Here is a 15287-nt window from a genome sequence, read left to right on the forward strand (position 1 = left end):
TCTGCTGGTTGTGAAGGAGGTGGGAGGCAGCCTGGCAAGTGCTGGCTCTAGGCTGGGGCCTGAGGCACTGCCACTGCTGCCAGATGTGAGCGAGGGAAGGACCTTTCTTCTGGGCTGGCTCCTACGTCAGAGTGAAATTTCCCAGCAGCAATGGGAAGGGAGAAAGGAAATCTTATTTACCAATCAAAGGATTCCCTGCCTGTCTTTCACTTGTGACTGGGATGATAAGAGCAAGGACAATCCTACAAACAGTGTCACAGAGCCGGGGACTCTCGCTTCCTGCTCTTCCCCTCTGCCTCCAGTGCCTCCCACCATCAGACAGATCCCTGGAGCTGCTCTGAAGAGAAACGCAAGGAGTGGGAGAAGGAAGCAGTCTGACCACATTGACTCAGCTCCATTCCTTCAGCAAGCTATATATATATTTATTTTATATTCATTTGAACAGCAGAAAGTTTGGCAATAATGACAGCCTGGGAAGTATGCACTGTGTTTGTGCTTTTGACCCCTCCGGCTTGGCTCTCCCACACGATGTTTTGAAGACCCACCACTGTGCTGTTTTTAAGCAAAGCAACAAAACAAAATTTGTCTCACTATGAGGCTGGGTCCTGTAGGGATGCCCTCTGTCTGGCTATGCTAGGGACGTGAAGCCTGAAGGGCAGGGCCAGTACCAAGCGCTGGACTTCAAGGAACCGCTGATGCATTTCAGCCAGCAGTCAGCAAATCAATGTCAACGAGGCTGTGTTAAGCTGTCAGGGTGCTTTGCAAGCCTTTCCCATTGTTCCTATTTCTTTCTTTCTTTTTTTTAACCCTTTTCTCAGCAAAAATTTACCGAGGCCAGATCTTCAGCTGGGGGCAACTCTACGGGCACAAACTGTACTCAGCAGGTTTGTGTTTACCAAGCATTTCAGCTGGGTTTCCATCACTAAAACAAGCTATATGATTCCTAAAGTGGCTGAAGTCAGATTTCTCAGGATTCATTTTTGATAGACAGTTGTCTTTTATATGGCAGCATATTCCCTAGTAGCTTTACATTTTTGTTATTTACCTAATTACTTTCACCTTCTACTTCCAATAATGCATTTGACTGAGTATGCTGCAAGTAATCACTGCTTCCTCCATTGTACAGGAGTGTAAATAAATCTTGTGATGGGATTTTTTTTTTTTTTAAAAAGGTGAGATGCTGGGGCTAGCTCCCCTACTGAAGTCAGTGAAATGTTTTCTTCTGACTGGTGAGAAAAGGGTCAACAAAATGGGGGATGCTTTTGGGAAGGACACCCTTCTTCTCAGCATATCAGCCCATTAAGCAGAATGGTACTGGGCCAACAAGCCCAACAGCATCTCAGCATAAGGCAGAAATTAACACCCTCTGCTCTCTGAAACAGGACCTGATCCCCAAATTGGGCTTGCAGGAGAGCAAAGCCGGAGGAGAAGGCACAGACTGGCATTGCCGGTGTCCCAGCAAGGTTCAGCGAGGTGGGAATGGAGACTGCAGAGTAACAGCCCGGGCCTCTGAAGTGGCTGTTGGCGAGGCCGGGCTGTCACGCTGGTTCTTCGCAGAAACCACCTCATAAATTCCCTGTGTACAAAAATATATCTATGGATCATGCCTTAGGGGGAAGGATGCGAACGGGGCTGGATGCGGCCGAGTGAAAGGCAGCACAGCTCTGACCCGAAGCCGGGCTGTGGTGGCTGCCCAGGCCGTGGTGCTACGTGAAGGTGCGTGTGGGCCCACGCGTGTGCGTGCACACCGGCGTGTGCACGTAGCCACCCTATAGCTCTATACAGCCCTGCTACACGATCATGAACTGGCAGACGTACGGCAGCTGCTCCTTGCACCTCTTGTCAAACCACTTGCCCACCGCCGCCCCCGACAGGGCCGCGCAGTTTTCCAGCTTGCCACCGTCGGGCTGGGTGGTGATCTCGGTCTCCCAGTTCTTGTAGCGGATGGGGCCGCCCGCCATGTCGACCCACTTGCCCTCGGCCGCCATGTCGTTGAGGCCCAGCCAGATCTCCGCCTCGGCCCCGATGCTCTTGCGCATGTAGTCGTAGAGCGCGTCGTTCTCCTCCCCGTTCTGCGGCGTGCCGAGCGTGCCGCCCTGCGAGATGCAGTGCTCGCTGGCCTCGTGGTACGTCTTGCTCTCAGAGAACGCCAGGTAGCATTTTAGGTGAATTTTGGTGCCTTTCAGGCAGACTGAGAGGTCGCCGCACGGATGGGACAGAGAGAGAAGAAGGGAATTGGTTTTAAAATCGGCACTCATTTCTTGGGCAAGCCGTGGTGCTGCTGCCAGCAGCACAAGCATCCCTAGGGGGCCCCTCACACCTATGTCCCATGTGGGAAGGATGTGGCCTCCACGTTTGGAACCCCCCCCAAAGAGGATCTGAGGGTGCCCATGTCTCTGTCTGTCTTCAGTGTCCCCTCTCCCTGTCTGTTCTCTTTCCGAAATGGAGCTGTGCTTTCTCGCCTAGGGAGGCAACATTTGTCTCTGCTGGGGGCTGGAGTGTTTTGGAAAAAACAGCCTGCAATTCCAATTCAACCATCTTGATTATGCAAGCGTGGAAAAAAAATCTTTTTTTTTAATAGGTTTTGATCAGAAGTGTTGTGCTTGCATAGCTTGAGGTCTTCAGAGGAAATATCTACTTGCCTCTGATTTTAATGTTAAGAGCAGCGATTTTTAAAAATTTTTAAGCTTTAAACCCTGAGAGTGCAGGGTACTCTATCCAAACAATAGCTAATCAGAGCCATTCGTTAATATCCAGACCAATTACATCTCAGTGAATGTGAGCTTGGATCTAAAGCCTTGATTTTGCTTGTGTTTCTTTCTTTTAGGGAGGAAATTCTCCCTAACTTGCATTTTTAGCACATTTCTGTAGCATGTTCTGCAAGTCCCTCTCCTACTGATGTCATGGAGTTTGCAGAGAATAACCATGGAGCAGGTCTGGAAAATGAACATTTTGAGACCATACTCTGTGCGTGTCACACAAGGCATGGTGGGACCGACCCCCAGCGAGGTTCCCTGGGCAAGACCACGGTATGTATGAGGGATCAGGTAACAGTCTCATTGGGCTTCAGCCAAAAGACTGCAGCAAACAAAGAGTAAACTGTGTTTGACTGAAGTGCAAAATAATCTATTAACCATCCCGCTGATTCATGGAGGAAAATGAACATCTGGCTTAGTGTCATGGAAATATCAATAGCTTTAGAAATGGGAAGCTCTAGCACATAAAGAAGGGGGCCATATGCTGCACAACTCATGTCATTAACTGCCTGAGGAGCTTCCTCTGCCTGAAGGAACTGCAACGAGGCCATGCATTGCTTTGATCCCCAGCTCTCTCCCTGTGATGGACACCTCATTACAGAGTGCTTGGGCATCCCTTGTCGATATGTATGGAGCAATGGTAACTGCTTTATAAGCAGCTCATCTCTCAAAGTGAAAGCCATGCCTTCTTCAAGGACTCCTTTACCTGTCTGAAGTGCTTGCTTTTCCTTCAGTAGAGCAACCTCCTGAGAGATGTTGTCAATCATGGCCTTCAGGTCTTCAATCATTTTGAGGCTTACACCATCTGTTGGAGAAATCAAGGGAGGAGCATAAACATCCACTGCATCCCCAAGGGAGGCAGCTGAAGCTGTTCCTATAATCAAAAATCCCCATTTCCCTGCCTGCAGAGAAAGACAAATAAAAAGCATCCACAAAGCTAACGTCTGTCCCCTAGCACACCCATCAGAGAGGATATTTGCTCTCTAGCCTGGTTGCACCAGCAGCCTGGATTCCTACACTGGCAGGCACGCCATCACAGCTACCTCTTCCCCCTCCCTGCCTGGGGACAGGTACCAAAAAAAGAGCCAGAGCTGGTCTTCTGCCATGAGAAGATGCTTCCTTGGCTGGGGAGTTGGTTGTGGCCTCCTACCAAAGCCTGTATCTTGCTAGGTGTGTTGCCTCTGGCATTGTAGATGCTCTTACCCAGCAGACAAAGTGCTACTAGGGGAACAAGGAGATCACAGAGATGCTTTCTTACGGAAATGCGTCTTGGTCTTAAATAACAAAGACTTCTGAAGACAGCTTCCTCCTGGAACATAAAGGACAAAACCTTCTTTGCAATGAGGACCCACCCTGTTTTCCTTGCAGCCTCCTTTGTAAAGCTAGTCAGGCTCACACACTCCCTGCTGCAAGCCACCATAATGTCTCCTAAGACAAGGAGATGCGAAGGAGCTGAAAAAACCTTTGGTAAGATTTTGCTAGCCTTGATCAGCAACCTGTGGCTTAGCACCAGCTGGTCATCAGACCCTGGTTTCTCCTGCATAGGAGCAGAAGAGCCAGTTATGGCATGGAGGTGGGAGATCAGACACTAGGGAATTTGTATCATTGCACTGTCCCTGCTCAGGTGCTGCTGCTTCATCTCTCCTGGTGTAAGCAGCTGGGAGTCAGAGGGATCAGGAGGAGGGCTTTAAGCTGCTTTACTCCTTGCTCAATTAACTTTAACGGGTCCGGTTAATACTAAGGCACTAGCTATTATTTTGGTGCCTTCAATGAAACGCTTTGTGGGAAACAGCTAATTAACTAACAGTCTTGTTCATCCATGTCTCTTGCAGCACAACAAATGTCCCCCAGGTTTAAGTAACATCCGAAGGCCATGGTGAGATATCCTTAGTGAGCCTTGGGGCAGCTCCAGCTGGGTTTGCTGTGCCAGTCTCATGCTGGAGGGTCCCTGACACACTGGAAGGTGGACACATCTCTTTGATAACTACCCTGTCCTGCTCACTGCCAGGTTTCCAAGTCATTGGCTTCCAAGTCATTCCTGCAGCAGTAACTTCGCCTGGGGAGAAGAGGGATCCAGCAACAAAATCATTAATTTTTTTTTTGGTGAAAAAGGATTCATATTTCTGGCAACTCCTTTCCACTGGTTGATTTGCACTTCAGCCAAAAAGCAAGTGCCATGGCTATGTCAGCAAATGCTGATTTTTCTATTTTTTATTCTTTTTTTTGCGAGCCATATTTTCCTGTGTACTTCTATGTCCTCAAGGCCCAGCCTGTCCCTGGAGCACAGGAGGGGCCGGAGCACCCCCGCACAGGTTTTGTATTGCTGGAAATGTTCACAGGCACTTTCTGAGGTCCCTTCCTTACTAACAAGAAGCTATGGGATCACACAAGAATTTGGGGCAGATTCAGGAGCCCAACTCAGCCTCTACTCACTGATTTAAGAATCTGGACTCCAAATACCTTTAAAATACATGTGAGAGCTACACAGAGGTGCTCCCCCTGTGCCCTCATGGCCCCTGTCATGGCCGTGATGAGGGGTCCCCAGCCTGGACCCCGGAGGCATCGCCCCAGGCAGGGCTCAGGGGGAGTTCACTGAACTGCTGTGGCTGGAAAAATTACCGGGCAGCAATCTGAGGGGGGAGGGAAACACAGGCAAAGCGAACGTGTTATTTCAGCATTTTCGAAATGCTGTGTTTTGGCTTTTTCACATTGAAATGGCACCATTTTTGTTCTGAAGCGGATCCAAATGTAAGCGATAATTACATCATGTAAAAAGAAGAAAAAGCCCAAGAAAAGAAAAGAAAAAAAGAGAACTGAAGAAGCTTGGCTCGAAGCATCATTTTCTTTTCTAACACTCGTGGCTTGGCCCTGCAGATTAAAGAGCTCGAACCCAACAAAAAGCCTGACCCCGTGATGGCCTCACCCTGCCCAAACCACCCGGGAGAAGGGCTGGGGACAGGAAGGTGACATCCTGCCCTTGTCACGGGTGGGCTTGGAGGTGGCAAGGGGTTGGGGCCAAGAGGAGTCCCTCCAGGGATTATGAGTGCTTTCCTCACTCCTTCTGCACCCCCCTGGTGCTTGTCAAAGTTGGAAATCTGTTAACCCAGCAGTGCCGAGCACTTCCAGTAAAGGCAGGGTGCCTAACCCACCACGGGGCTGGATGCAGCCAGCCAAAAAATGCCAGGCTAGTGCGGATTCTTCTTTTCCCCACAGAAAACTTGACCTCTCCTGTGGTGAGAAACCCTGAGGAAAAACAATGCCTCCAGCTCTTTCATATGGCTTGATTTCCAGGGGGGGAAAAAAAAATTGGCCCCTCAAAAAAGTGGCTTAGGTTGGAGATCGTTTTTCCTGTCCCAAAGGTGATGTTTCTCCCATCACGTTTGGTTTTTTTTTTTTTTTCCTCCCACCTTCCTGTCACCCGTTGGTTACAGTCAGCATTTCCAGTGATATGGAGAGAAAGATAAGGTTTCCCTAAGAAATGAGCTGCTCTCCTGGCACATCCCAGCAGTGCAATGCAGACAAATGCCCCGCACCAGTCCAGGCGGGCACTTCTGCTGCAGAAGGCAGGCACAAGGCACCGACGTGGGCTCAGCAGATACGGAGCGCTTTCATAGAAAGATCCGCTGGGAGAAAATGGAAAAGTTTCTCAAGGACAGGACCCGACAAAAATAGCCGCCGGGAGAGCGTGCGGGGCAGCCCGGCCAAACAAAATTCCTGGGATGCTTCCTCCTTGCTCTCGGGTCTGCTCCAAAGGGCAAAGCCAAGCGCAGGCGACTGCAGCCGGACCCAGCAGCGGGCAGGATCGCACGCCACGGGCTGCAGCACCGGCCGCCTGCTTACCTGCCCTGTCCTCTGCGCTGTGCCACGGGGAGGAAGGACTTTAAATGCTTTAAAACAAAGAGCCCTGCTGCTGTTTAATGAGTGATACAGCGCTGCTTTTGCCTGCCTGCTCCTGGCTGCAAATCTGCAACAGCTGTCTGGCATCCAGCGCTTAATGTCTTCCGAAAAATGAATGAGTAGAGGTAGGGGTCGTAGAAACGGAGACTTTAGTAAGGGGAAAGTCTGGGGAGAACCTTAGAACATGGGAAATAGGGTGCCCTACAACACTCAAAACGAATGTAGTCAGGGCAGCAATGTGCCCAAACCATTTCAGTATCCTTGCTAATTTACAGAAGGACTACACAAGCACTCCCGCGGGAGGTAGAAAAAAGACACCCGATTAAGTTTTAAATGCTTTTTTTAAAAGCTTCATCACAACACTCTTAAACAACCAGACTAATTGCATCCCCCCCAAGCCAGGAAGGGTCCCCGAGGCTCTGCTCACCTTTCTTGGCTGCTGCCGGCTTCTGCCGCCCCTTGCCGTTTTGCTGGCCGGAGACCTGGGCGAGGGAGACGAGGCAGAGGAGCAGGCAGGCTCCCCGCAGCACCATGCCGCTGCCGTCCGGAGCCGAGAGGAGCTGGAGTGAGGCTGCTCTGCCCCTGGACAGCCTGCTTAGCACCGGCTTTAATCAAAACTGTCTGGCCAAGAAAGAAGTCTCCAGGCTTCCAGCAGCCGCCCGGCCGCAGGGAGGGTTCAGGCGGCTCCGGCCAATGCTGAGAATGGCCCAGCCAGCTTTCGTTTCTCAGCCCGCTGCTTGTTTTTGTTATAAAACAAAACAAAACAAAATAAACCGAACGCAAAACGCCACAAGCCTGCTGAGAGGCGACTCGGCTAAACATAAGGGAAAGGCTGGGAATATAGCTGGGGTGGTTTCCTATGGGTTTCTGCACAGGGATTGAGCTCACGTTTCAGTGATGGAGATGGCGACATGAAGCACAAAAAATGGGGTTTGGGTGGCAGAGAGAACACAGCCCCTCTGCGGGGCTGCCTGCAAGGGGTGCTGCCAGTGCCCAAGCACCCAGCTCCTGCCACGGTGCCACCCCAAGCACCCCAGGGAAATTTTGGGCTACCACCCTGCAAAGGGCTGCTGTGGACCCCCTGCTTGAGTGCAGACAAATAGGGCTGTAGGGCTTGCTTTTCTAGCTCACAGTAGCTTCTGTAACTTTATTTTTGGGCCCCTCTCCCAAAGGGGGATGCTGCGCACAGCATTCTTTTGGTGCATGTGCCCCCCATGTTTCTCCCTTCACTTCCCTCAGAAGCTGTAGCATCAGTGCTTGTTCTCCTGGGGATTAAACAAAGGCATCCACACAAGTGTTCTTCCCACAGCTAACAAAAAATAAGACCAAGCCAGCTTCCCTTGCTCGCCAGGCCGGGCAGCAGAGGCTGATGATAATGCAGGATAAGGAGGCGCTGGCTCTGTGCTGTGCCCTTGCTGGTGGCTTGGTGCCCGGCGTCTGGGACCTGCCTGGGGCTGACCTTGTTACCAGCACTGCTGTTCTTTGTACCCGTGAGGCTGGGGACAGAGCTCTGGGCTTTTGGATCTCGGTATTAACCCCTGTGTGCCACCACGGGGAGAGCTGCCGGCTTTGTCACTGCCTTTATTGCTTTTCCCCCCTCTGGCGATGCTTGTGCTGTTCAGAATCAAAATCTAAGAGTGCTCTTTGCACTTAAAAAAAATGGTATGTGCCATTGTAGAGCACCCAAAGCATCTCTTTGCCAGGTCTGCAAAAGCACTGAGATGCTTGGTAAGGCTCAGGGGCTGTGAAACCCCAGCTGATGCTTTACACCCACTGCGCTGGGATCAAAATGAGCACCTGGGGGTCTTCCCTGTGGCCACCCTCATGGTAGGTGACAGAATACACTTTGAAACTTGTGTATTCACTCAGTATAGGGAATGTTTAGTCTTCTAAATAACCCTGAGCTGTAGCAGACAAATGGGCTGCGCTTGACTTTGGGTGGTGGCAACGTGGCCCACAGAAAGATGCTTTGCCCTTGCAGGGTCCCAGGTGACTTCAGAGCAACCTTAACTGAAATCCCTGCCTGATTTTTCAGGTGCTGCAGTGGCAGCACAAGCAGGCAAGTCCTTCCTGCAGCAGGAACAGGATTCTCTGAGCAAGTGGAAGAAATTCGTGTGAGGAGATGAGAGGGAGCGCAGACACGTAGGAGAACAAAGCGCGCTCTGTATCCGTCATTAACCGTAAATCCTTTCCGAAGAAGGAAGGCAAGATGCTGCCCAGCACACTGTGAACCACTGGAGCTGCTTGAGCATAAAAGGCCTGAGATAAACAGGGGTGTGCCTGGAAAAAGAGCTGCTGTGGATTTAGTTTGGCTACCGCCATGTTACACTCCCCAGCGCTTGTGTTGAATAAGCAAAACCCTGCCCTGACATCCCACCTGAACAGAGCTCAGCTGCAGTCCAAATTTCGAAGCCAAGGAAGTGGGTTTGGTTTCCATTCCCTGTCACCACACACAAAATCCTACTCAGACTTAAACAGGAGAACAAATATTTGGGGGGATTTGCCGTCCTCTCTCCTGGACTACCCCGAAGTAGGATGGAGCCCGACACCTACGCACACATGCACGTTCCCTTCCCTTGACACCCAAGCAGCATCTCTCTTTCCAAAAGTACTTTGGTCAGCTCAGCACCTCCTGGTTTTCCTTGGCTCCAGGTTTGCTCGCTTGTCATTTCTTTGATTAATGTCCTGCCACATGGGGGAAAACTGAATTGCTCTTTGTTGCTGCCTGTGAAACTGACAGCTCTGATGTGGAGGCACCTGAACCCTAACTGCAGGTTTTTGGGTGGCTGTGGTTTCCAAAAGGAGGCGTTGACTCAATCCGTAGCTGCTGTACGGTGGCCTGCTTATATGGACTGAAAAAAGAAATGCTTGGCCCCGTAAACCTCCTAAACCCACAGGAACTCACCCAACAGGACCGAGCTGCTGTGCTGCTGCAGCAGGTCCAGAACAGGGGATGCTTTGGGGGAAGGGACGTGTAAAAAGCCAGAGGGCCCCTGCCTCAACCACACACCCACCCTGTCCGGGCTTCTGCTGAAGCCAGAGGCCGTGGTCCAGCTGAATGACACGAGTATCAGTGGTCTTCTGCGAGCCGGCACTTTGGCCACAAGTCCTGCTTTTGGATCCGGGTGACTCACACATACTGTGTAAGCGAGGCGTGGGAGGTGGGTAGAGGTAATCCTTCTCGTTAGATGAACTAATATAAATGGGAGACATCGGTGAGGTTTTGGCCACTGTAACGTTTCCCCTTGGGGGCTGAAAGAGAAGCAGCAAAGTCCAGAGCTGAAGAGCAGCAGCTGGGAGCTTCATTAAGCACGGCCCACCCAAGGGAAGGGAGCGGGGGCCTGGGGAAAGAGAGGGGCAGGTAACTCACAGCAGGGCTCACAAGAGTGAGGAAGGTGACAACGTGCCAAGAAACCAATTTTTGATCGCAATTAAAAATAAAGATCTGTGCAGCTATGAATTTTCCAGTAAAAGCACTTTACTCCCTTATTTCAAGCCAGGTCTCCCAGTCAGACAGCAACTCCCGTCAGCTGTAAGGAAACTGGTCTGAGATGAAAAAAGAGGGCAAAGGAAAGCACGCTGAGGGAACCTGTCCCAGGGCTGTGAGGAGCTGGGGGGAAGCAGTCAGAAAAGTTGACGTGGCTCTGGGAAACCCAGTAAGCAGGCTGGGATGCTGGGCTTGAAGGGATTTCAGTTCGCAAAACAGTGGTTGGAAAAGGCCCATGGAAGGAAGCTGGATGCTCCTGGCAGTGATGCAAAGCTGTGATGTCGTGCCCGGCTGGGCAAGGAAACGGGCAGTGAGATCAGAGGTAATTTTGATTCAGCTCCTAGGAAATGAGCGGGGATTGCCAAGGCAAGAAGTGCGCGAGTGCCGCCGCACAATGGCTGGAAGGTGGGAGGGTGGACGAGGGAAGGTAACAGGTTTCACACGGTTATCATCGAGGTGGGCAATTCCCAGCCCGGGCTTTTCAAGGCTAAGACATCAGTTCAAAGCAGCCTCAAAGGAACAGGAGAGAAGCAGTGGTGGACAGTAAAAAAGCACGCCCCGAGGACATGGGGATAACAGGAGAAAGTCTCTGGTGCTGGCCACCTCGTGAACTCGTGCTGGCATTGCTCCTGATTTCCACCAGCACAAACAACATCAGAACAGGTTCAAATGGAAAGAGCTGAATCTATGGATCATTGTTTGTAAGACCAATAGAGAAGGAACGCGATAATAGTTCAGGAAAGGGTGGTTTTCATGAGGACAATGATGGGGAAAATCAGGGAGTCAGCACTTTGCCAAAATGTTCTCCCTAGCACCAACACTAGGAAACTGGCTCCGAGCCTGGGGAGGGAGCTTTCCCATCCCATGCCACAGCAGGCATGGCTCACTTCCCTACCCTGTGCTCTCCAAGGGTCACAGGACAGAAGGATCTGTGCAAAAAGACATCCTCGGGCCTTAAACTGAATCGTTTAAACCAAACACGGAGAGCTTGAGTGCCAGCAGCTGCTCAAAATGCCCCTGTTTCCAGCAGGAGCAGCACCAAAGGACTTAACCTCCCTTCTGCCTGGAGCACGCAGACCCCGCTGGGCTAGGGGCAGACCTGGCTGTCTTCACTGCTGTTATTTGCTGCCCATCATCCATACCCCAAAGTCTGACCGGCCTCAGCAACTGTGATCTTTTGAGTCTAAATCAAGGAAGTTGGATCTGATCTGCAAGTGGTGTGACAAGAACTTGGGTGCCTGCATCGCTGATCCCACTCTCGTCTGGAGAGCAGGATGACAAGAGATGTTTATGGAGCTCGTAAGATAACCTTAGCCTTATTAAAGCGTTCCAGTGGATAAAACTGAGGCTGAAACCATCACTGGGGAGTCATTAACAACAGCACGCCTATGAGCCAAGTGCTGTTGTGCAGGAACAGCAAAAACACGTTAGCGGACAGCGAGAAATGCAGCTAATTAAAGAAAGAGCAGAGGGGCCATGGTCTCTCTGCAGAGATAGGTGCCCAAGTGCCCAGCCTTTAGCCTGGCTTTGTTCTATTTGCAGCTCCATGAAACACACGGGAACTGCAGATGGCTGGGAAATCAGGCCACCGTGACTTAGACTGCTGGCTTGCAGGCTGAAGCACGTCAGCGTGGATGCTGACATTGGCCAACAGACCTAGGAAGGAACACCAACTCCTGCTGTCACAGGACGTGGGCTCTGGAGGCAGAAGAGGCACTTCCATGGGGATAGCCATGGTCCTGGATTTTACCTGGTTTTGGTTGGTCATTATAGAGAGACCGGCTCAGAGAGTAAGCAGCAGCAAATCCCCATTTATTTCACCAGTCACTGAGCGTGCAGCAGTGTGTGGTCAGGCCTCTCGATGAGACTCTGGGACTCCAAGGCACCACAAAAAGAAACAGGCTGGAGGGACTGGGCGTTCAGAGCACCCGCCTGAAACCTGCACCACGCAGCTGCCTCCCTGACAGCGATGCCGGTGAAGGCTGCCTGCGCGAGGCACAGCCAACAGGAGCACCCACATCTTGTCTTCGTGGCAGCAGCTGGCTCATGCGGGAGTGTGAACGGGCAGGAGCCTAGCAGGAGACGAGGGGTCTGGGAGCAGGATCAGCCAGTGCTGAAAGAAGTTTTCATAAAGCCTGACTGCGGGCAGGATGGCCCCTCGCCTCCCCGTCGCCTCGCTCCCCCCTAAGGGGAGAAGCAGCTCTGCTCCCTCCCAGACTAAACGCTTGCAATGCTGAACCCCTGCTGTTGTTGCAAAACGTTGGCTGGTCGGGTTTCCCAGGCTCGGAGAGCCTGCTGGGTGTCACCCCGACTGCAAGCACAGATCAGAGGAACACAAGCAGCAAACCAGCCACATCTGCTGACGACAGCCTAGCCATCTTCTGCCTCCAGCAGCCTGTGTCAGACCTTTGGGATACACAGGGGAGGTGGGGGGACACACAAAAACCAAGCTAACGAAAAGGTAAACTGCAGCTGGGTGCTTTTTGGGCAACACAAGCAGAAACCTAGCTGGAGTCACCATCTCCAGCACACAGCTTTCAGCTTCTCGACACTCCCAGCAGAAGCAATTAATTCCTGGGACAAACACAGAGCTATCCTGCTCCACAGATGTTTCCTCTTAGTCCTACTGGACTCAAGTCAATGAAAACGTGGCAGTATCTGCACAGCAACACATGGAACTTTCCACCAGCCCAAATGGGAACAGGAGCAGGCTCAGTTGAAGCCTTTATGAAAAATCTCCAACTGCTATTTTTGTTTGGGGTGGAAGGGAGGAGTTAAAGAGAGCTAAGAAAATAGAAACGGGCAGCAGAGGCCTTTGCATGCCTGAGAACCACGGTCTCAGAGATTTCTTGGCAGATGTTGTATCAACTGGGAGAGCTGCAGGCCCTTTTACCCCTATCTGCGCTTTGTTTACCCATTTGGGACAGGAGTTGGTAGCAGCAAGTCCCCAGGGGCAGCTGAGACGAACCAGCAGCTGTGCAATACTTCTGGCTGGGCTCATTATTTACATCTCAGGGGTAGAAGCAACCCCGGGCTGAACCGGGGTCACACTCCGCCCCGCTGCTTTTCAGTGCCGTTAGGTGGGAGGTAGGGAGCTTGTGGACGGAGCAGGACCCTTTGAAGACCCCCAATTCATCCTGTGCCTGCTTACACACCTACAGAACCACGGGGAGGAGGACACGCGTGGTTAGAGGTGCTGCTGTGGACATTTGCACCACGTTAGTTTACACTGACACTCTCGGGAATTGCTTGGAAGCATTTTATGACCAAGGTGGGCATTTTGGTACACACATCTGCTCCACAGGTGTCCCTGTGTTGGAAGCAGACACAGATGCTCAGGTAGCAAGAATTTGCTTTTAGGTATGTGAGCACAAAGCCCAGATCTCAGCCGGGCTAAGTATTTGCTTTCCCTACTAAGAAGTGGGTCAGTTAACACACCTGAAACATGGTGAGGTGAGGTTTCTTGTTTCTTTTTTCCCCAGCTCCCATAGCAATTAATTTAAAATAAAAAAGTCCTGGAGAGGGGAGCAGGAAGCATCCTACCACCACCAGTAGAGCCCCACTATCATCAGTAGTTTGCAAAAAATTTGAGGTTCCCTCAGCTGGAAGGCTACATAGATACATACTATTACTACCATGTTACAAAATTCACCCTGGAAATAACTCTAGGCAGCCTTCTGGTACCAAATCAGAAATCTATAATAAACCAAGCAACAGTTATTCAGAGAACAGCTGTGGTTTAAGACTCGCAATCGTCATATAGATTAACCGTTTTCTGAAGCATTAAACAATACACAACTAAACAAAAACTACCCGTGATATGTTTAAGGTACTGTAAATGTTTTTTCTCCCTTCGGTTTTCTTTCTTCCTGCATTCTTAGAAGTATTTTAGGACCTGAAGGGATTTTAAGACCCGAAGTACATCATATACTTTAATACGAGCATGATTGCTTTCTCTTCTATCTACAGCTCTTCTTCAGCAAAACCCTTCCCCTTCTCCCCACCAAACATGCACCAGTCAAGAGATTTTATTTATCTGGCATTAAGAAATTAAAACAGGATATTGAACAAACACTTTTTGATTAAGAGGTAAAGGATTTCTGGATTATTATTGTAGCTTTTATCAAAATGTGTATTCAAAAGGAACCTTCTAATACAGCTGAAACACCTTGATAATTTTTTCCTGCAACTTCTCCAGTCTGATGCTTCTTCCTGTCCTGCAGGAAAAACAGCTCTTACTCTTTGCTGCACCAGCCAACTGATGTAGGTATCCACGGCTTTGAAGACCTGGTGATACAACTTGATTGCATCTTATCTGTCACCTTCTCCTGTCTTTTTCAGCTTTGATGAAATCCATTTCCAATCTTAGTGAAAGTGTAGAAGGACAAAGGTTCTCCTCTTGTTTGAACCTCTACAACTGTCTCCGTGTTCATTCCAGCTCCAGCCCAGCGAACCCAAGACCTGCATTCTCTCAGATGTCTCCTTTGGTATTACAAATTAAGATCTAGCAGGACAACAGTGGAAGTGAGGCCTTAGCCCTGTGCCACTGCTGCCCAGCACAGCACGTAGAGGATCTTTACTGAAAGCCATTATTCTTTTCCAGCTGAACTACCAAACTCAGCAAAATTAACTTATTTTCCCTTCTACGCTAGTCATGCCCCTCCTCCTTAGCCACTGTAAGAGGTTTCAGCTAGGCTACTGTATCTGTTGGGAAAAGGGACAGAGAGAGCTCTATTAAACAAAGACATTTTGGTTTAAAATATGATTTATAAACTTGGGGCCATGTTGTATTTATAGTAAAATCTAACTGCATTTTATTCAAAGAAAAGTAAGATAATTTGAAGGAAGACTTCCAGTAAGTGCTGCTTTCTTCCTCCCATTAAGAAGAATTATCTGGATGATGAACAAAAGTGTTTTAGAGACCCAAAATCTGGCTTGTGCTGTACCAAGGACTCCCCCATATACGTTCTACAGGACAGCAGCTGGCCCGCAGAAGTGGAACACATGCAAACAGAATTAAGTGAAACCCACACCCGTCACTCTTTAAAACAGACTTGAACATTTCTCAGGCAATTCCACCAATTGCTGCTGGTGTGCCTCCTAGGTGCAGGCAGCTACCCATATGGAGAACGATCCATATTTTCTCA

At 50.2% G+C, this 15287-nt stretch overlaps 1 protein-coding gene across 1 annotated transcript; it reads right to left on the reverse strand.

The window, feature by feature from the left end:
• Positions 1 to 388: 388 nt before the first annotated feature.
• Positions 389 to 7373, reverse strand: CLEC3B (C-type lectin domain family 3 member B). The gene is made up of 3 exons (XM_048075869.2): positions 7081 to 7373; positions 3463 to 3561; positions 389 to 2191 (listed from the first exon to the last, which is right to left on the reverse strand). The coding sequence occupies exons 1-3, from the start codon at positions 7184 to 7186 to the stop codon at positions 1791 to 1793; spliced, it is 606 nt and encodes a 201-aa protein (XP_047931826.1). The 5' UTR covers positions 7187 to 7373; the 3' UTR covers positions 389 to 1790.
• Positions 7374 to 15287: the final 7914 nt, after the last annotated feature.

This window comes from Anser cygnoides, chromosome 2, assembly GCF_040182565.1.
Source record: "Anser cygnoides isolate HZ-2024a breed goose chromosome 2, Taihu_goose_T2T_genome, whole genome shotgun sequence".
Taxonomy (NCBI): domain Eukaryota; kingdom Metazoa; phylum Chordata; class Aves; order Anseriformes; family Anatidae; genus Anser; species Anser cygnoides.

Coding starts and splice junctions, on each gene's coding strand:
- CLEC3B (XM_048075869.2), bottom strand. CDS start 7,186: ATGGTGCTGCGGGGAGCCTGCCTGCTCCTCTGCCTCGTCTCCCTCGCC. Junction 3,562..7,080: donor GCCGGCAGCAGCCAAGAAAG/GTGAGCAGAGCC, acceptor TTTCTCCAACAG/ATGGTGTAAGCCTCAAAATG. Junction 2,192..3,462: donor AAAGCAAGCACTTCAGACAG/GTAAAGGAGTCC, acceptor GCGACCTCTCAG/TCTGCCTGAAAGGCACCAAA.